The sequence below is a fragment of the Canis aureus genome, chromosome 16 (genome assembly GCF_053574225.1).
Source record: "Canis aureus isolate CA01 chromosome 16, VMU_Caureus_v.1.0, whole genome shotgun sequence".
Taxonomy (NCBI): domain Eukaryota; kingdom Metazoa; phylum Chordata; class Mammalia; order Carnivora; family Canidae; genus Canis; species Canis aureus.
In genome coordinates, this window is record NC_135626.1 from 43995153 (window position 1) to 44017370 (window position 22218).

Consider the following 22218-nt stretch of genomic DNA (forward strand, 5'->3'; position numbering starts at 1 on the left):
ATTTGGCTGCTAACAACATATACACAGAAGCATATTTTTGCCCCTCTGGTTAAACATATAAATATTAATGGCATGAATTATGCAGGCTACTCTCTATTCTGTTGGAACTTTAATTCCCTAGTTGTTATTGGGGTTTTTTTGGTTTTGGTTTTGCTTCTAACAAATCTGCTGTATATTTTTTGTATGAAATTTTTACTAGCATATACTAAAAGCAACAATCTTTATGTAATTGTCTTAACATCACTGATAAATGCATGAATGTGATGTTCTCTCCTATTAAATGAAATAGAAAGTAAATCATAGTGTCTTTACAGAGAGAGAGAAAGAGAGAGATTTTTTTAAAAAAATGCAAAAACTAGAGTTAGCTGGACCTTAGAAGCCATCTGTCCTTCCTCTGTCCCTTTGCTTGAGGAAACTGGAATCTTGGGAGGGTAAATGTCCCAAAAGAGTAAAACTAGTCTATTACAGGCAAGATAAGTACTCAGAGCTCCATTCAGAATTTATTGCGCTAGACCCTTTGTACCTCATCTGGGGCCCTGGGGCCAGCATCTTGTGCGCCACTTCAGAACTTGTTAGAAATGCAAAGTCTGGGGTCCCACCTCAAGCCTACTGACTTAGAAACTCTGGGGTGAGGCCCATCTATGTTAGGTCTACTGCAAGCGTTCTCAAACTCTCATGCATCAGAATGACTCAGAAGATCTGTTTAAATACAAGTGGTCCTTTACCACACACAATGTTGGATGAAAGGTAAACCATTGCGGGTTCTCAAGACCAAACTGAAAGGCAGCTGTGCTCAATATCAAATTAACAACTTGACCTATTTCCTGGAATTTACAACTTAATCCAGATTCCTCTGTTGACATAGTAAAAATTTTATTCTACTTGAATCACTGTAACAATGTCTATTGCATCTTCATGAAGAGAGCATAATGAATTTGCATCAAAGCTAAAATATAATCCACGAAAATGCATTCAGTTCTGAGTTTTAGCATGTACAATAGGGTGCAGGAATTCCAAGCACAGGGATATGAAGGAAGGGAAGAGAGGCATGTTAAGGTTTTGTCTTACTGGAAAAATTGATATAAATGTGAACCAATCCTAGATTTTCGGAACGGCTTGTTTATTGAATATATAAGGACAACCACTAAAAGAGCTAGAATATATATTTATAAGTCAATAAAAGAAAAAGTTAAGACAAATACATCAATCTAAAGGGCAGGAAAGAAAGAAGGAGAAGGAAAATAGAAAACATGAGTACTCATAATAATGACAGATATTCTTCTCAAATTTGGTAAAAAAAATCAGACATATAAAAATACATAGAAAGATACACAGTGCAGGGAGGAAAAACATATCCTGGGTAAACAACAACAACAAAAAGTATGAAACAAAGAAAGAAAGGAAGGAAGGAAACCACACACTAAAAAACCTAAAACAGCATTGCCATAGTGTCTGACAAAAAAAATAATTCACGGCAAAAGAGAGGATTATTTTATTTGATAAAGCAACAATCCGCCAGTGAGGTTGAACAGTTATTAAGATGAATACACCTAACAATATATCACTGAGACATACAGGAAGCAAGTGCTGTTAGAAATACAAGTAGTGAGGAGCCTGGGTGGCTCAGTCAGTTAGGCGACCAACTCTTGGTTTCACCTCAGGTCATGATCTCATTGGGTCTTGAGAGTGAGCCCTAAGTTGGGCTCAGCGCTCAGCAAGGGAGCCTACTTGAAGATTCTCTCCCTCTGCTCCTCCCCCAGCTTGTGAGTGCAATTGTACATGCTCTCTCTCAAATAAATAAATAAATCTTAAAAAAAAAAGAAAATATAAGTAGAAGTAGACTATTCCAACATCATTCAAGAGACTTAAACACACTTAGTAGCCAAGAGATTATACAGATGAACATATTTAAAGGTATGGAATATTTGAATTATATAATACTTGGATTATAAAATGGTATCATTAACAGGCATATAAATGCATAGAATGTATACATAACAAAGTACAGATATACTTTCATTTCAAATAGTCATGGCATATGTACAAAAATTAATCATTATATTTGAAAGAAAATAATATATTACGTGTTTTCTGAGCATGGTTCAATAAAATTAGATATAAAAACCAAAAGGAAAGAGATGGCCTCCTCCCACAAGAATAAAACCATACAAAAAAATAAACAAATATCCAACTGAACATTTTAGAAGATCCTTTTTGATAATCTTTGAGCTATTACAAACTACTTAGAAATTTTTAAAAACATGAGAATGCTACATATCCAAAAGCCTATGGGTTTTGGCAAAAGTGGCACCCAGCTGATATTCTATAAATTAATGCATGTGTTAGAAAACAAAGGAAAAAGAGAATGAAAAAAATGAGCCATGTGTTCAACTCAACAATCTTGGGTAAGACCTAAAACGGTGATAATATATTTTCATTGGAAAGTTGTGGAAATTGTAAACAAATTGTAAAGCAAAAGGTGAAAATCACCCACAATCCCACTGTTATTACTCTTTCCTTTCTTGTAACTGTAATACATATAACAATAAATAACTCAGACCAAATGATCTGAATTATGGGATGTTTGCGCAGTTTCTGGGCTAGATTTCCCCTTTGATCTTACCAATATCACAAGAGAGTGTCCTTAACAGTGAGGATTCTGGGAGTAAATGGAGTAAGTGTAGTGTATTCAGTTTTATACGTGCATGTGCAAGTGGTGCGTGGGGATGGTGTGTGTGTGTGTGTGTGTGTGTGTGTGTGTGCATGTGGCAGGGTGTGAATGATGGGCAAAATGAGCTCCCTCTTAACTCTTTGTCAGGAATACTGCTTTCCTTTTAAAAGAATTTGTCAAAGGAAAATAAATGGTTCCTTTCAGCAGACTTCCCAGAAAGATTTCAGTGACATGAAAATTTAGTGATTTGGCTTGCAAAATGATTTGATGAAAGCAGTGAGAGAAAAAAAAAATCTGAAAGGAAGTGATAGGGAAAGAACCCTTTGGAATCCAATAAGGGGAAATCACTTCCGAGATGGTGACAGGAAGCTTTCTTATACAATCAACCCTGACAGAAACGTCACCAATCCTCTGTGAAAGAGCGAGGCCACTCTAGTTTGGCTCCAAGTTCCAGGAAGAGCCAACCCCTTGCACGTAGGAAGCAGTTGTGTTTTTGGCCAGTGAAGCCATTTTGCTCAGCAGAAGGCATCTGGGGCACCTAATGTGTTTCTTGTTTGGGCATTGACCCTACAAGGAGGTATGCCAGAGACTGCACTCTTCTCTCAGAAAGAACGAGAATAAGAAATAATAAGCATGTCCTAACAAGCTGTGAAATTCTATTCTTCTTGCCCCCTGAATAGAGTCCAATGCCCCAAGATAAAGGAAATCCACTCTGTAATCTGATAGGTTTGTGACTGAGCACTTTGCCAAGAACAACGCCTTTCCTTCACGTAGTGCCAGGGTCCAGGTGCATAAACTCCAACCTTACAAACTCCAGTGCAAAAAAAAAAAAAAAAATTGCAAAACAGAAAAACAAAAAACCACCACCTTGGCATTTGGTACATATAATATAATATGACAGGTAATGCCATGGATTTTTCTCAGCAAGGGTGGAGAAGAGTATGCTTCCATCCCTTGCACAGATACCATATTGGAGGTCTTTTGATTTGATTGCTAAGGTCAGAGCACAAATAGAAGTCTAAAATTAGTTTACTGTGATTGTTGTTCTCATTCCCCCTCGTCCTGCTGCAAGCTCTTGGAAAAGAGCACCTTGGAATCTCCAACACACATCATAGTTCTAGGTGCTGGGTGCTTGGTGAATGTTTCCAAAATGAGAAAAAGTAATTTCCTTTTCCTTTTCTTTTCTTTTCTTTCTTCTTCCTTTTTTTTTCCTTTTTGGAGGGGGGAGGGAGATTGACATATGCTTTGAATTTGGGATAAAGATGATCTAGATTAGAAAATTTTAAAAAATGCAAATATAAAACGAACACATATAGAGTACTTCAAATCGTAAAGCACCCTTACAAAAATGATCTCTTTTTAAATCTCACAGAATTCGGTTTTTGCTCTTATTTTCTTTCTTTTTTTTTTTTTTTCTTTTTTTTTTTTGCTCTTTTTTTTTTGCTCTTATTTTCCACTGAGTAAACCAGGCTCGAAAGTCAAACGTAACTGGACTCTAAAATCTAGAATTCTCAGACTTCTGTACCCAGAGGTACGTAATAACCACTTAGAGGTTCACTCAAACACAGCCTTAAAAATCCGCTTAGCTCCGAGTTCAGATGAATTGTTTCTGGTTTTCAGCTGCCATTGTTGGTGTTGGTTTGGTTTTGTTTTTGTTTTCCCCACATCAACCCACAGCTAGAATTCAACTCCTCTTTGAGTCTTTCCAAATAATTGAAAAATCCATTATTAAGCAATGTGGGCTTTGCAGAAAATCTCATATGAGAGGCTGAGTAGGGGTTTTCTGCACACACTCCACGGGAAAAAGCATCTAACTCATTTTGCAGGTCCTATTTCTGTGAAGATTTTTTCTCTTCCCCCCTCTCCACTAGGAGTACCCAGCCAGACTGGACTCTTTTTCTTCCCAAAGCCCATGAAAATGCTAAACAGCACAAATGGACCATGTGGTTCGCAAGACCCTCCTTGTTAGAAGCCGGCAACTCTGTTGGTTGCACAGATTTCTTTTTATCTTTTATAATAACTAAGATGGACAGAGTAATAACCTCTTCTGAGTAGTTTTTATATAGCGTTAGGTACAAAGGTCTGAAAATTCCAGGTTTGTTAATGTAAGCATCTCCCACCTTAGATTCTCAAGCCAGTTCTTCAGCCCCATATTTTTTTGTTTGTTTGTTTTTTTTGCAAGCATGTCGCTGGTTTCAGCAGGTGCTTGAGTGACATGGCGAGCCAGTTTTTACCTGCAGGCTGCTCTCTCTCCAAAATGGGGAAGTTCTTTCATATTTTTTTCATACAAAGGACTTATTTGCCTGGCAGAAAACCTTGGTGTCGGATCCACACACCATGTAAAATGGGGAGAGGGTATATACCTCATCCTCCAGATCAAAAGAACGTACGTACAGGCATATTCCCTGACAACGACTAAGGTTGTATTCTTGCATATCAGACACACCTTGTGCCTTTGCATTTTCCTTTTTAAGTAAATTCCATATCACACACAATTTCATGCAAATCACGAGCAGGAAATAGCAGCCTAAACACTTTTCAAATCATGCCAGCAGGTAGGTTCAGGATGGCCTTGTTTCCAGAACAGGAGAGAAGGGAGAAGAAAGAGGTAACTTTTTCTTCCAGCACATTTAATCCATCAGCCTATAAGAAGGGGTCGAGAACAGGGGCTGCCTCTGCAGTTCTGACCCTTTCTCCTGGGTGAATATTGCAATAGGACTAGAGTTAAGGTACTGTGTCTCCCTTCTCCACCTCTTCATTGTGAAAGGAGCTGTTTATTGCAAGTAGCAACAGGATAAAAAAAGTTTTTTTTTAAAAAAAAAAAGGAAGAAGAAGAAGAAGTAAAAGAAGAAGAATTTTGTTAGCTAGCTTCTTCCCTAATTGTTTTTTTGGCATTCTCCTGTCCACTTCTTTTTATTAACCTACAAAATGATCATAAACCGATAGAATGTTTTAGACCAGCAAATGCCTTAAGGCAGAGCAATTTTAGTAGGCCCTGGTGAGTCCAGGTGGCCTAATAGGAACAAACACACACTAGAACCGGACCCTCTTTTAAAAGACTTCGCATTCAGATGCCGGGTATGAGCTGGGAAAAGGTAGAAATTCAGAAGAAAGCCTCATTCCCCTTATCTTGGCAAATTTGGGCTCGCTTCAATTAAACCTTCAATGAAGACTCTGGTTTGAATAGTTCAAATGTCTCGAAATAGAAGGGAGGAGCAAGCTGTAGACTGAGGCCAAAGTACATACTGTATTTATAATCGAACACAGCTTTTTAAATAATTACATCCTTGTGCACTTTTTATTTTTGGTTCTTGAATAAGTCACTCAGATGAAATTAAAGAGTATGCAGGAGAAGGTGCTTCGGTGCTTCTTTCAGTTTCTATGGCAACCCTGGGGTATCTAATTCAGCTGCCTCATTGACTGAATGTGCCCAAGTGATGCAGGCTGCAACTTTTGGCTGATACTGGAAAAGGCAGGGAGGAGTGTTGTTAATCTTTTGGCCACCAAAGAGCTTATGAAAGGCCCGAAGAAAATCTCTGAATTGTTGATTTGACTTTCCCTCGTTTTCGTATGAATGGCTGCCATCTGAGACTGCGTTTTGCCAAGAGTATTTTGTCAGGGATATGTACACACTTGCCTCTGAAATTTCACTATTGGTAAATAATCAGCTGTTATGGGTCTGTGTCTAAATACCTAATGCAGCTATTTATATATTTTATTTTTTATTATTTATTTATTTATTATTTATTTATTTATATATTTTAAAAGAAACTCTTATATACTATTTAGTGGAATACTCTGTGGGATCAAAGAAAAAGTGGCTTATCTAGGACTTTAGATGTAGAAGCACATCAGCAAAAATTTGAAAAACAAAAGCCAAATAAAACTACGCAGTGTGAGAATTGGTTCGTTCCTTTGTTAACCAGGAGTGAACCAGGACACTTGCCCAAGGGATGTTCTTCTGCCCATGTGTCAGGCCTGGGAGGGTGCTAAGGTAGATGATTCCACAGACCTAATCTCAGCAGAGACTGGGGTCAGGTGGTCATTCAGCATGAAGTGAAAGAACAGCATCCTTGGCAGCAAAGTTTTTACAAAACCAACTTAAGCAATTAGCAATAAGGTGTTGTAAAAGTATTTGAATCTATGGCAACATCCTTGAAAAAATTAGTGAAGAAGATTCCTGCATGTGGAGGGCAAGCACTGTATCTTTGTGTAGCACCGAGTGCATCATCAGCACTACATAACTGGCAGCTATTGTTTTATACATACATTTCTTTTATCTAAAGCTCAGCTATTGGGGCAGCCCCGGTGGCTCAGCGATTTAGTGCTGCCTTCGGCCCAAGGTGTGATCCTGGAGACCTGGGATCGAGTCCCCCATCAGGCTCCCTGCATGGAGCCTGCTTCTCCCCTTGCCTGTGTCTCTGCCTCTCTCTCTCTCTCTCTCTCTGTGTCTCTCATGAATAAATAAAATCTTAAAAAAAAATCAGCTATTTGTCTCAGTTGCAAGGCAAAATGAATATACATTTGTACTGCTCATTTCCTAAACCATCATCTAATGAAGACAAAGTCCCTATAGAAAACTCTGAATAACCAGCACCGTATAATAATTCCTCCATAAATATTTGGTCAAGTTGAATAGGATTTTTTAGAAGCCAAACCCCTTAACAGCCTCAACCTCTCAGAAATTCGGGGGGGGGGGGGGAGTCTGAAAATGAGTACAGTCACCATAAAATCCCTCCATTCAAGCCAGACTTTTGTGTCTCATCTGTACCTTTCCTGATTTGCCTGGCATTCTGATATTAGTCATATAGTCCTTAGAATGGATTCTTTATTTCCTGGGCACAGCAGATGGGAAGCAAAGATCTAAATGATGCTAGGGGACTGTGGCAAAGGACGAAACAGCAGCTGATGACCTAATGGGTAAAATTCACAAGCACGTCCCACCAGGCAGAGGGACACCTATTAGCTTGTGTGACACAAGGAAACATTAAATAACACATACCACTTTTTTTAAATAAGCAGGGAATTGTGTAATATTTTAGAGAACCATTGCTCCCAAACAATGGATGCCCTGGAGGCAACAACTTTCAGTTATTTAGAAAAAACCACTTAGATGTAATTATTCATCATTATTATTCTTATTAGTTAATAACACTCCTGTGCTGATTTTTAAACTCCTCCCCTTCCACGTTCTTCTTAACCGTCTCTCTCCTTTCTTTCCCCAACACTCCTCTAGCTTCCAAACCAGGGGACTGACTCATCCCGGCTCGCCCAGAACGTTCCCAGTTTTAGCACTGTGAGCCCTGCATCGGGGGAAACCCCTCTGTCCCGGCCAAACCAGGACAGTTGGTCACCCTACTCCAGAAGCGGGCACTGTAAGAGTATTATTGCACTGGTGCTTTGCACGTATTACCTTGTACTCATGCAATTTTTAAAGTCGTGTTCACAATCCTCCTATAGTGGCTCAAATCATCAGGTTCCCTAGAGTCCTTGACCTGAACTCTTTTGAAAATTAAAAAAAAAAAAAAAAAAGGGCTCTGGCTTCTTGAAATATGCTGATCATGGACTTGGTTCTTCACTTAACGTGGGTAGAGCTAGCCTTCATTTATTTAGGTATTTGTTTATGAAATTTGGGAAGGAAAACTGATGGACTTAATCTGTTCTGCCAGTTTTAAGATGGAAACTTTGAGTGGGAAATTTGTTTTTGATTCTTCGCAGGTGTGATCTGGGTTGCTGCTTCAGAAGGCCAGTATCTGGAGGTTTTGTCCAACTGTGACTGAAAAGAAGCCTAAGCAGGACAATGAGATCCCACCTCTACTTTTTCTTTTTGCATATATATTTAATAACTTTTTTTTTAAAGTAAAGGTGAGGCCCATATAGCATTCAACTCACTGCCTGGAGGTACAATTATATATTTTGCTCAGTGGGACCAATCCCCAAGGAGATCCTGTTACACCTTTGGCTCCCTACAGTGGGAAGAGAGCTGAAGTGTATGACGTGGTAGGGGGCCTGTGACCTGGTTAGTAAAGGAGCTTTGTGGTTGCACCTGGAGACAGGACTAAGCAATTCTCAGCTAATTGAAATTAATCTGAAGTTTGAAATTTACCCAAATCCCACAATCAGTGCTTAAATTTGTCCAGTCTACCTTTTGTGAGTTGTTCCCTCTCTTTAAGAACTGGATGAGAAATGGAGGAGCAGGTTTTGAAGGAGGTCGAAATCCTGGCCTGATGTGTCCCGTGTGAAGAAAAAGAATGCATTTTCATCATGTAGGAAAATAAAAACTAAGAAGCCATGGGGTAAATGATGGGCTTTTACCAAGAATGCTTCTAAATGGAAAGCAGAGTATTGATAAAAAGCACAGCCCAGGGGTGCCTGGGTGGCTCAGTTGGTTAAGCTTCTGCCTTTGGTTCCTGGGATTGAGCCCCACATCAGGCTTCCTGCTTAGCAAGGAGTCTGTTTCTCCTTCTCCATCTGCCACTCATGCTGCTTGTGCTCGCTCTCTCTCTCTCTCTCTCAAATAAATAAATAAAATCTTAAAAAAAGAATCACAACCCAGTGCTAACTGGCCTAATTTTAAATCTCAGTTCTAATCCCTGCTTGCTGTGTGTGCTTGCACAAGGCACTCAACCTCTCTGGTCCTGGTTCCCCATTTCTTAACTGAGGAGAATATCACTGCCTACTCCATTGAGTTGCTGTTAAGATTAAATTACCTAATTCATACGAGGAATCCAGAGCCATGCTGGAAACACAACAAGTGTCACAGGAGTTTTGTTAAAGAAAATGCATTAAGATGCAACCCATATTTCAGAATGCAGATTTTCTCAGTATTTCCAATCATGAAAAAAGTGAAGTTGTTCCAAATCTGCTAGAAGTGGCATTTTCTCTGAGATTGCATATCCCTAGTAACTCTGCTTCCTGAAACTATAGGTTAGTGGATTAAACTAAGTGTAGAGGCAGATAGATACATTTGAATTTGAATACCACGTCTGTGGTCCATTAGCTTTAAACCTGGCTTGTTTCTTCTATAACAGAGGTTGATAAATTATAGGCCATGGGCCCCATCTGGCCCATCACCTATAGTTATAAGTAAAATTGTTTGGTTTTTTAAAAGATTTTGTTTCTTTATTCATGAGAGACACACAGAGAGAGGCAGAGACATGGGCAGAGGGAGAAGTAGGTTCCCCATGGGGAACCTGATGTGGGACTCGATCCCAGGATCACAACCTGAGCCAAAGGCAGACGCTCAACCACTGAGCCACCCAGGTGCCCCGTTATAAGTAAAGTTTTATTGAAACACAGCCACACCATTTGTTTTCATATTATCAGTGATTGCTTTTGCACTACAAGGGCACAGTTGAGACAGACTCTCTGTTCTGCAGAGCCAAACATATTTACCATCTGACCCTCCACTTTTACCAATTCCCGACTCACAGTACAAGGAGAATAATATCCTAATCGCGTGGGGGTGGGTGGGTTGAGATAACATATCAGGCGGGACCCTATACAAGATTGGGCTCCGTAAAGGATGACTATTATCATTAAACAGAGACTCAAAATCTAAAGCTTATCATATGTCTTATGATCAGTTTTGTTTGCTTGCTTGTTTTCTACCCTCCGTCTACCTGCGCCACTCCATCCAAAAACAAAATATGAGCTTGACTTCCTCTAACTTGGATTAAGCTAATCTGCCACCACACCACACCTCCCTGTTCAGGCAATTTCTATGGCTTTATTCATCCCAACTCTCAGCACTTAGGTCCTGTTGTTTGGGAGCATTTGCTTCGCATCTCAGCGATGCTACAGTAACCATACAGGAAGCCCGCAGATTCTTGCACCAATTTGTCTTCAGTTTTTAATTTTTTATTTAGAAATAATAAAATAAGACATAATATATAAAAATATGTACAATCCATGGTTTGTGCAGTACAATAGGAAGACTTTTAGATACAAAAAGACGGCAAACGGGAAAATAATGACTATCACGATTGTCAAAGGCCGGGGTTGTTCAACTCGCCAGAGCCCAGAGCTGAAACCCAACGTAACTAGAAAAGAGATTCTAGTCAGGAGTGGGGAGGTGACTATGCAACACTTTTATTTTTCACCTTAACATTATTAGACAGAGCGAAGGAGAGCTCACTCTGCTCCTCAGAACAAGCTTTTTGCCTTTACTGAGTGGCTTATTATAAAACATGAGCTGACATTTGTCATTTGCAAAGGTAACATGATTTGGGGGACAGAGCTCATCAAATAGACAATATAGGGAAGAAAGGAAGTGAAAAGAAGAAATAATGCATTAATAGTTTTTTTCTTTTTTTAAAAAAAAAAGGTAAAACAGACTTTCTCCAGGAATTTGGAAATGGCTACAGTGCTATATTGACATCCTTACAATGTCTGATTCAAGTATACTCTTAGAGGGATAGAAAACTATTCCATTCTCAATAGTCAAAATAGAATTCACTTTGTCTATCTTTTATTTAAAAATAGGATAACCAGGAATCTATGCCTCCTCCCAAAAATATAATGCCCATCCAGATACGAGCAAAAATTCTTTAAAAGGGAGTAATTCTTAAGTAAATTCAACGGGGGTTTGCTTGCAATAGAGAAGCAACACATAGCTGGGGACAGACCCCAGATATTCACGGCGAGTCTCCTCGGACTTCATTCTAACGACGTATGTGCACTAATTAAAGAGACTCAGTCAATAAGGACAAATGTTTTGAAGGTAAAATGCAACAAAAAATGTTGTGCATTACCTGTGTCTTGGCTCTTGACAAAAAAAAAAAAAAAAAAAAAAAAATTGCCATTTAAAGCTTGTAATTGTTAAAATACTAACTAGAAAGAGCTTTCAAATGAACAGTCCATGCTGAAATAAATAACAGAACATAGCAATACGAACCTTATAAGGCTGGTAAATATTTGCTAAAACCATGCTAACCGGTAGCATAGAGGTACTAGCTCTCTGAAATTGCTGCACTGAAATTATACTTTCTATGGCAATTTTTTTTTCCTTTACAGACTTCTATTTACATTTGGCTTTAAATATGAAAATATCTGATAAACTTTATAAAATGTACACTTTAAAAACATAGCTTCTGCAAAATTTTCTTGGAAAAAAAAAAAACAGAAACAAAAACAAACCTGTGCACCAGAAATTTTAGATTTTTTTTCTGTTTTTCAGAAATAAGTTGAAAGATTTCCCTCCCTCATTCTTGCCCCCAGACCCACCCCCTTTCAAATATCTCAAGTCTTTTTAAGTGGCAGCACTGTGTGTTTGGGAGGAGCCCTCTCAGTGGTCACCCCATGCTCCACTGCATCTTCATTTAATTTACATATCACTGAATACTCTTTGGTTTGATTATTTTCCTTTGCAAAATATCGAAATAGCAGCAGCTGAAGCCCTCAGTAACCTCTCACCCTCAACAGCCAACTTGTTCTCTCTTCTGTCAATTCTTTTGTCCTATCAATCCCAATTCCTCCAACTCTCAAAACAACTTCCCAAACCTGCTTTTAAATTTGGATTTAAAATAGCATCCGCTTGCTTGACATCTCTGTCTTGGTTTCCATGAGAAGAACACCAGTTTTCAAACCCATCGACTCTGAAGGCTGAGAACAGCAGAAACTGTAATATTATTGCAGGCACGGCATTCAGAGATGGCTGTTCAAGAACCAGAGACCATCACACACATCAATTTACGAAATACAGGATTCCAGAACAAGCTGTTTTTTAATGGCATACAGGGTTATAATACCATAAGAGAGTTGATTTTGAGACTCCAATTAAAAAAGAAAAGTCAGCAACCCCCAGAATTCACACATAAGGAACTTTAAACCAAAAAAGAGCTCCATTATTGAGTTAGAGCAGGGTAAAAAAAAAAAAAAAAAAAAAAAAGTTTCAGTCAAGTCAGGCAGCCAGGCAGGAGAGACTTCTGGAAAACAATGTGTCCTTAGTAACCTGCTCTAGGGCTCTATAGGCGAGAAGGATCAGCTCAGATCCAATCCCAAATGTGCATACATAAAGGAGAAATAATCCTTTTAGATCATTATCTCTTCTACTTGTGGCTGTTATATCTTGTATGGCTCTGGTTGACCCCAGAATACTGCGACATTTTCATTCCTACCCTCTACCATTAAAAATAAATAAATAACTTTCCTCTCCCTCCCGAATACTTGAGCTGACGTGCTGTATCAAAGTGGCCGGTCCACACGGTCCACACCTCACCAGCTCCCCCTTGGGCATCTGCAGCCTCCCAGACACTATAGGACTCACTCCAGACACACTGATCGGAAGAACCAGCCTAGAGGCCAGGCGTGGCATCTTCTCAAAGGCGAAGTCGGCCTGGAAATGTCCTGACAGTTGGGCCAATGAATTCAGCTGCAAGGGTTTAAACTTCTCTATCTTTCACGTTGGATGGCTCAGCTTTTGGGGATGCCAACTAACTCCAACCTAGGTCTTATCTTATGGAATAAATCCTGGAAGGCGCCCAAAGGGGAGAGCCAGAAAAATCTAAGAGCCCGTCACCATCTCTCACCTTATGCGTCGGCCTGGCCAGCCCAACCTCACAGGAAAGAAAGGATATTTTGATTGTGTGTGTGTGAATTTTCCTTCCCCTTTCTTCTTCCTCCCATCATACACTAGTTGCATGAAAGAGCAAAACTGAAAAAGCACGACACTTACTATACTCTGCGGAGGATATTCTATTTTCTGAATAAGGTGAAAAAAGGAGAGGGCAGTTCAAGGTCTTGCTGAGGTTCAAAGTTACTGTTTCTTGATTTCAAGGCAGCCGTGGGGCTTTCTATCCTTTTTAGTATAAGCTCCACTGTGCAAAAATGTGCATTATCTTTGGTATTTATTTTAGGTAGTCTAACTTAAAATTTGAGATAACCCATTAACATCATGGAAGAAAAAAAAAAAAAAGAAAACCCAGAGGCTACCATTTGGCTAGTGTTACATAATGCCCTTATGTAACCAAAGAGAGAGAGAGAAAGAGAGAGAGAGAGAGAGAGAAAAAAAAAATCAATTCTAGCAAACAAATTACTGGCCTCAAAAAATCAGGCTCTCGTTTTGGCAGCTTAATAGCCAAATACTTGCCACTTTGAAGCACATATCATGAGCTTTCAACAAAGTTCAACACTGACTTTTAAATTACACGAAAGAAGAACTACACGGCAACAAAAATACAATTTGTGTTCATGTAGTTAGCAGCTTTTCAAAAAAAATTAAGGCAGAGTCTTGCCTTTGTTATGCCATTAAAAACATTCTTGTTCCCTAAGGAGAAGCATTCTGGATTCGTCAAATACCCAACCGAGGCTGGCCTGCGAGTTCAAGTTTTGTAAAACACACAAAACGAAACAGAAAAACCCCATAACTTATTCTATCACATGTATGTGCCATCGGGTCATGGGGTGGGGGAGGGGGGAGAGGAGGCGTGTTGAGTGCTCTAAGGTTAAATCTCCGAGCTTACAGTCCTTTCTTCGACGCCACCGTACTCGCCTCGGTCCCTTGTGGCCACGTGCCTTGACCCACCTCTTCACCAGTACCGTCGTCTGAATAACTGCTTGGGGCCTTTGACCAACAGACTGTTAGTTGAAAGTCAATATTCCAGAGGAGGAAGCAGTCAGATCTCCGACTCTCGCCTTAAGGGCCTGGGCTCTAGAGGTACGCTTGCCTGGTTGTGAAGGTCTAGGTCAGGGGGCGTGTCCGTACTCGTGCTTTCTGGAACTCCATTTTCACTGTCATCTTCCTCTTTGCTTGTGAGGGCAACTTCGTTTTCGTAGCAAAAGGAGTTAGCATTTGAGAGGATGTATTTCTTTTCGGCTAAGTCTCTGGCACTACAGAGGGGCGTGTTGGGCACTTCGTAGGTCTTGTGGAACCTTGAGTAGTCCACTTTGTAGTAGTGCTTCTCCTCGAAGAGGACAGGCTCGTAGCGGTGGCCCCAGAGGATCTCATTCGCCAGATAGGAGCTACGGCACTGGGTGGTCATGGCCGTGGCCTCCACCATGCCCTCCAGTATGACAACGATTTCAAAGTCTGCATTGTCGATGTCCTGTTTGCTCAAGTCATATAAAGGACTGTCTTCATCTATCTCGTGGACTATGGTGATGGGGGACACCAGAAATATCCGGTCAATCCCGCTGTCGAACCCAACGTTGATATCTATCTGATCCAGGGGGATGTACTCCCCCTCGGAAGTGATTCGGGATTTGAGCAGCTGGGCCCTCACGTGGGCCTCCACCAAGTGGCTCTTCCGAAGGTTGCCCACCCGCCACATCAAACACAGCTTGCCATCTCTCATGGCGATCACAGCGTTGTGACTGAAGACCAGAGTCTCGTTCCTCTTCTTTGGCTTGGCCATCTTCGCCATGACTGCGCCGATGATGAAGGCATCGATGATGCAGCCCACGATGGACTGGAAGACCACCATGAACACGGCAACTGGGCATTCGTCTGTGACACAGCGGAAGCCGTAGCCTATGGTCGTCTGGGTCTCGATGGAGAAGAGGAAGGCCGCCGTGAAGCTGTTGACCTCGGACACGCAAGCCTTGCTCTCTTTAGATGCATCCAGATCGCCATGGAGCAGAGCTATCAACCAAAACACACAGCCAAAGAACAGCCAGGAGAGCACGAACGCCAGGCAGAAGATGACCAGCATCCACCGCCAGCGAATGTCCACGCATGTGGTAAAGATGTCTGCGAGGTACCGCTGTCCCTTCTCCCCCACGTTGATGAACTGGACGTTGCAGTGGCCGTCCTTCTTCACGAAGCGGCTCCTGCACTGCTGTCGGGTGTGGACCTTACTCTTCCCGTTCCCAAAGCCGTTGGCAACCGCCATGGTGGCCAACTTCATCCCGTCCTCTTCGGAAGAGACGATGCTGTAGCGGTTGGTCCGCACACTGCCCATCGCTCCTGCTGTGGACGCCAGTGCTTCGGCTTTGGAAAACAGTCTGAGTTTTTGCAAGACCCTTTGGAGAAACAGTTTTGAATGCTCGGTGAGGACACACACGCCAAAGAAGAAGGAGAGACGGCGGGCCTCCAGGAGCCGGGGCTTCTACCAACGTCCGTCTCCGGACATGCAGAGCCACCTCAGTAACTCAGCTGACATCCAGGGGAGGACGTGACCTGGAAACAACGAGACAAGACGTTATTCATCCGAAAAGAAGGCATCAGCAAGGGGTTCTGCTCTCTCGGGGGACATTTCCTAGCGGACGTACACCCTGCGCTGAGTTAGAAGGTGTTCTTAGCTGCTTTGTCCCCTGAACTGTATCTTTTATTGTACTTAAAAGCATCAAGTCATCGAACGTGGAAGAGTTTGGGACAGTCTTTCAATCAAAATGTCAGGTTCTTTTCCCCCTGTTTTCTTTTTTCTTTTTTTTTTTTCCAGCAATCTAGGCGATTCTATTTTCCAGAGAAACCCCTCTTATCCTCTCTCGTGCCTACTCTGCTTGCTAGGGCCCCAGGTTGTCAAGCAGAAGGGAGACTGGCTGAGCAAGGCCAAGGTTTGTCACGAGGCTTTGGGAACTCAGACATGTCCAGAGGACCGACCGTTCGTATAAACGCAGAATATTAATATTAACTGAGCTGCAGGTGCATCGGGGGAGAATAGAGCGGAGCCCTCGAGGACACGGTGGAAATCAGAAGGCACAGACTATTTTGTTTAAACGATTAAACATTTTTTTTTAATCATTTAAAAAAAATAAAAAACCAACAACTGAGCAGACAGCCCTTAGAGTGATCTGAAATCGGTCCCAATTTCTGGAGACTGTTTGGGCTTGCTCCATCACTTCGCACGGCGCTAGCAGCCACTTTGCAGAAATGCCCGATAACATCTCTGTTACTGCAAGTGATTCTGACTTGAAGGCGTGGGTTTGCTCTGGGGGATAAAGAGCGAGTCTGTTGCCTAGCAATGAGTCCTGAAATTCTCCGGAGATGGGACTGCCATGTGTAATGACAGGCTAGGAAGTAAGCACCTTTGTGCCAAAGGACCAGGTCTTCAGCGAATTGAGATAAGGCAGGAACTCATTTCATGTGGGTCCAATTCCGTGTTTTCCCAAACAGAGACAACTTGGTAGGAGTAGATCACGACTGTCAGTCGGCTCACTTTCACTTCCAGTGCTGCTGTTTGCTCTAGGTTCCCATGGAGAAGGCACTCACCTTTACCTAACGTGAACCAATAATCGTTTTCAGTCTTCTCCTCTAGCCTCATCCTAACCCAGATAAAAACGATCTATCGCCTTGAACTTCCCATCTTCACTCCCAAGAAACTATTTTTTTTCCTTGACTAACAAAAGTGTCTAAGATAAAGTCCAAAGTGTCTCCTCTATCAAATAGAAATTAACAAAATGAACCCCGGCATAGAACTGAAAACCCAGAAGTGACTCTCCACTTGTCAAACAACCCAATCGATCTCCTGTAGGAAAGGAGGGGGGAGGGGGGCAATGGGAAACAGATGGGAAGGAGCAGAAAGTCACTGGAGCCCTGATTATGAGGACGCCACTTTTTCTTTCTCCACCCCCCCCCCCCGCAACCGCATAGAGATTAAGTAGTTAACAGAACCAATTTCAGCCGAGCCACCTGCCAACAAATAAAGCGAGTCATTTATCTTGTTTTTGCGCACCCCCCCCCTTCAAGAGAGGCAAGGTGCATTGTCTTTGAAAATGCCTTGTTACAGTCTTTTCACTTCTCTCTCCTTATCCAAGTTATTATGCAAGAATGTGCCCCAACACATTTTTCCTGAGATTAGTCATCTGTGAAAATTGCAATGTGTGTTACATTTTGGCAGCTTTTGACACGTAAATGATGCCCGATTTGAAAGTGCCTTTGAATTACTTTATAAAAAGAAGTTACTGTGCCTTCCTAGTCTTCCACCTGCTTCAATGTTTTGTCTGCTTCCCTATGAAGTTTGTACTTGGACAAAAGAAATAAGACTCCTATTCCTCAGGGTTCTAGATCCTGGACATGGAAAGAATTTTTTCAACAGTGATTTCAGATTACTGGGCTCATATGATATTGCCAAGGATTTCTACGCAAGACCAGAGAGAGATAACAATGCAACATCAGATGCAGGTGTACTTTCCAAAAAAGGGGGGAGAAGAGGAGGCCTCATTTAAATAGTGCTTGAATCCTTGAGGTCTGGATGACTTCAGAATCGTATATTATAAGCTGACACCAAGAAATTCCCTTTTCATGATTCAAAACAATCCTTCCATCTGAGTTACCATTAGGGACCATGAGTAGACAGTTTCAAATTTCTTCTGACTTATTTCTGCACTCTTTCCAGATTAAAGCATAACAACCATATGAAATCTAAAGACTGAATTACGACCCTCCAAAAATCTTGACCCTAGGACATTAGTTCGAATTCCACAAAACACACAATACCAGCTTCCTACCAATAGCTTTCTGCATTTGGAACTTTGAAAGTAGCCTGTATTGAACGACTATTATTGTCTTATTTCCACTGTTAATGACAGAATTTGTTCCACATGCGCAGCATCATTTACAAATTTTACCATTCTGCTGGAAAGGGGGAAAAAAAGATTTTTCTGGCAAAATGGAAGCTTTTGTCACTTCAAATAGATATGCTCCAAAACAGATTTATGTGTGTATATGTGTGCACACACTGTATGTGTATTTTAGAGTTTTGGGGAGCTGATTACATAGCAAAAATCTGGAACCTGCCACAGTTCGCTCGGGTGATTGTCTCAACATTTCATTATGAAGAAGGCCCTCCTTACTGACCTGCTCACATGCCCAAGTGGCTTTAGGCAAGCAGAAAACTTCCTTGCCTGCTTTTCTCTCACTAAAAAACACCGATTGGTGAGCATCTGGAAAAAAAACTTCCATTAGGAATAGGGCTTTCATGCAACTTTATTTTAGGCATATATTCAAAATAATTTTTTCAGAGACATCTGATGAAGAATGATGAGAACACGAAGTGATCTGACTCCTTGATGGGTGCAGTTCAGGAGAATCCATATTTGATTTGAGGAACAATGTGTAAATTCCCCTCTCAGCCAAAATATTTAAGGGGCTGATGTCAATTTAATAGATACAAATAATCATTTTACCCAGGCTCTCACCAATGAGGTAGAAAGTATTTCTGGGAAATTGAGAGGCTACATGTGGTGCTGTTCATGTTAAGACTATTTATAGGCTGAGCCAAAATTAAGCATAAGCAATGGAAAAAAATAGTTCAGCCATTTCAATCTTAGGTAGATGTTAAAGAGAGAGAGTGCTATAGATAAAATTCAAGGTCAAGGAGATAACACGTATAAATGAGTGAAAAGAAGTCATTTTTACCATATAGGAAATATTCCCAATTTGGAGTATAAAAAAACTAGAAAAATATCATTATGACGAATAGATGAGAATAAATGTGCCTCATAATATGGTCATGGTGTGCAGTGAATAAGAAAGTTTCTAACTAAGGATAGCAAATGAGGATAGTAAAAGAAAGTGTGCTGGGCTGACAGAGAGGTCTGCTAATGAGTGTTCAGGGCAGTTATTCCCCAGCTGACGCCATATAGACCAGCCTGAGTATGCTCTGGGCACATGTTGCTATGTGAGCACAACTGCTAGCAAAGCAACCTCTTAGAAGCTCAGTAAACAGAAGGGAGGGGGGAGGGGAAGGAAGGGAAGGGGCAAAGGGATCCACATTTATCTATTTGAGCACTCTAGCATTTATACTCAACAGTGCATGTAGCATCACTCAGCATTGGCAAATGCTGAGAAATATATATATTTGGTGATTAAAAAAAAAAAAAAAGCCTGCAAAGGTCTATCTGTTCAGGTAATAATGTGGCCAATCTTCCATGCCACTGAAAAGTCATACAAGGACTCGCCAGCTACCCAGAGATTCTACAACTGGGGCTTCTGAAGAGAGTAGAAATACTGTATGTTCTTTAAAAAAGAAATAGAAAGAAAAAAAGAAAGAAAGAAAGAAAGAAAGAAAGAAAGAAAGAAAGAAAGAAAAAGGAAAAAGAGGCCCAATTCACAAGAGTTTAGTACTGATATACCTAGGCGATACCGATAACGTTAAAGAAAGTGCCATCAAAACAGGAGGGAGAGGGCTTAAAAGCAAAGTTAAATGACCTTGACCCCAACTTTGACCCCTCCCACCATCCCTGCAGTAACGTCCTCTTTACTCCTGAGCCTTGAGATTTTTCCAGCTACTGGCAAATATAAATAAAGCACTTGGGGGGGTGGGGGTGGGAGTGAGTTGGTAAAAGCTTAACAAGTGTACAGGTAAGATACAGCAGATCTAGGGCAGTGGTTAGTGAGAGGAGATCTAACAGCCTATTGATCACTAATGTGAAAAGAAAGCAAGGGGTAAAAGGCAATATGCATTCTTTGCATACCCAAAACACGTTTTCAATGCCTTGTTTCCTAACAGGTAAATTCTGAGTTTATGAAAATCCCCAGGATTCACAGCCGTATCCTAGCTACCATCCCACTGGGTAGGCTCATCCAGACACAGACATTAAACTGCCCATTTCCTATCTCGATTTTTTTTTTTTTCAATTGTCATGACGAGTCTATGTTATGATGCAATCTTTGCAGAATCAAGTCTCTTTGACCTCTGTGCTTTCCTGAAACCACGCTGTCTTCAACTTAGGTATCAATACGATCATTACTACGAATAAGACGTTGCTTGGGAGAGAGTGACATAGGATGTGAAAGTTTTGCGGTCTTCGGGGCTCAAATCCAGCTCGGGCTCGCGCTCTCTTTCCCCAGCAAAGCAACTTTGAGACGCTCGCTCCGTTTGGAACTCGAGACGCTACACTTGAAGCAATGACAAAGGGGGGGGGGGGGGGGAAGAAGACGCCAAGGATCAAGACTAGTGCTGAGTCCCAAGTCTGCCAAAGGTTTGAGACCAATGCTCTTAGAAGCACTCCCCAACCCCCGCCTTTTTTTTTTTTTTTTTTGGTCTTCCTTAGAGCGAGAATCGAACACAGGCTCCCTCGCCCCTTGTCTCCAAACTCAGTATCTCGCTGCAGCTGGTGGTGCACTGGAAGTTATGAGCACAAACAGATGCTGCAGAGAAAATCTGTTTCTATTGCTCAACTGTTCCAAGCATGTCTCAGTATTTTTAGCTCTGGGGATGTTCTTGGTGCGCGCACAAACTCTATAGGCATGATCTGGGACTCCGCGGCGTGACAGCTGGGCACCTCTGGAGCAGCGGGGCCGGGGAGGGGTGCGGCCCGCGGCCCGAGTCCACTCCCCGGGACACACAGGCAGCGGGAGACAAGGAGGGAAGAAAACACACAGCGGCCCTTACCTGTTGCTGGCGCAGGAGCATGGGGACATGAAGTGGAAGTGGGGGGGCACAGAGGCATGTAAGATCCGGCAGTTTGTGAAAGCGAGTGAGCCAAAGCAAACCAGAATCCCCAAGACCCAGCTTGCCGGCGCCGGGGAAGGCTGCGCGCTGGCCAGGGCTCCAGTGCGCTCTGCAATATCCTGGGCTCTTTTGAGATACCGGCCCGCCTGGCCCCGCCCCCCGGGCCCTGTCGGCCAATCGCAGCGCGCCTGGCCGCCCGGCCGGCCCCGGGACTCGCGGCGGGGAGGGGACCGCGCTACACCCGCGGCCCGCGGCGCTGCCAGCGAGGAGAACCTGCCGCCGCTGGCTGCCTCCCCCTCCGCCCGCCGAGCCGGGTCGCGGAGGAGGAGGAGGAGGTCGCGCCCCGGCTGGGACAGCAGCAGGTGGGGAGCTCCGCGGCTGCCCCTTTGCAGCCTGGCCTCGGGCAGAAAGCTTCCCCCTCCCCCCCCAGAGCCCTACACTTCCCTCTTCCCTCTCCGCGGCGGGCGGCGGTGCTGTGCTGTGCGCGCTCCTGCGGGGGCCCCCGTCGACACGTTTGCAGGCGGGGAGGCTTGCATTGCAGCCCCGGCGCGTGTCCCTCTCCCCTCGCTCGCACCCAGAGCCCCGCGCCCTCCCCCTTCCCCGCAGAACCTGCGGTGCGCGGAGGAGCAGCGCGACCCCACTGCGGGAGGTGGGCGGGGCGGGGGCGGGGGTGGGGGGGGAAGGGACCGACCCGGGACCCGGGACCCGGGAGCGGCGCGCAGCCCCCGGCTGGATGCGGACGCGCACAACTGTTGCAGCCGCAGAGCCGCTTGGCGCTCTCGCCGGCTCGGGGCTGCTGGCGGAATCCCTTACGAAGCGCCTAGACTTCCCTGAAGGGTGAACGACTCGTTCCCCTTCTCGCACTGTCCGCCCTCAGTCTCTTGCTCCACCACCGCCCGGCAGCGCTCTCCTGATCTAAAACCAGAGCAATTAGAGTAATGAATTCTCTGGAACAGCAACTCCTACAGACACTCAGCTCTGCCCTCGCATCAGCGCCTCCCAGCCCTCATTCCCAGCAACCAGGCAAGAGCATGCAGACCCTTTTCTGAAAACCTATGTCGACTTCAGTGTTAACCGCGTCTGGAGCCTGCAACTTTGCGGATCGATGCGTGTGTGTCCGTGTGTGTCTGTCGTGTGCAAGTGCAGTGCGTGCATATACCTCTGAGCACGGTGGTGTCACAACCCAGCTTCTGCTCTGAAGGGACGCAGGGT

General features: G+C 42.9%; 1 protein-coding gene and 1 long non-coding RNA gene across 4 annotated transcripts in view; one reads left to right on the plus strand and one right to left on the minus strand.

Moving 5' to 3' along the window:
• Window positions 1-1099: 1099 nt before the first annotated feature.
• Window positions 1100-21120, minus strand: KCNJ2 (potassium inwardly rectifying channel subfamily J member 2). The gene is made up of 3 exons (XM_077853634.1): window positions 20947-21120; window positions 4129-15788; window positions 1100-4070 (listed from the first exon to the last, which is right to left on the minus strand). Exon 2 carries the CDS (start codon window positions 15568-15570, stop codon window positions 14287-14289), a length of 1284 nt encoding a protein of 427 aa, XP_077709760.1. The 5' UTR covers window positions 15571-15788; window positions 20947-21120; the 3' UTR covers window positions 1100-4070; window positions 4129-14286.
• A 92-nt stretch (window positions 21121-21212) lies between these two features.
• Window positions 21213-22218, plus strand: part of LOC144286758 (uncharacterized) — a 180153-nt gene continuing 179147 nt past the window's right edge. For all 3 annotated transcript variants that reach the window (XR_013354715.1, XR_013354714.1, XR_013354716.1), the window contains exon 1: window positions 21213-21368. This is a non-coding gene — a long non-coding RNA (uncharacterized LOC144286758). The remainder of the gene's footprint in view (window positions 21369-22218) is intronic.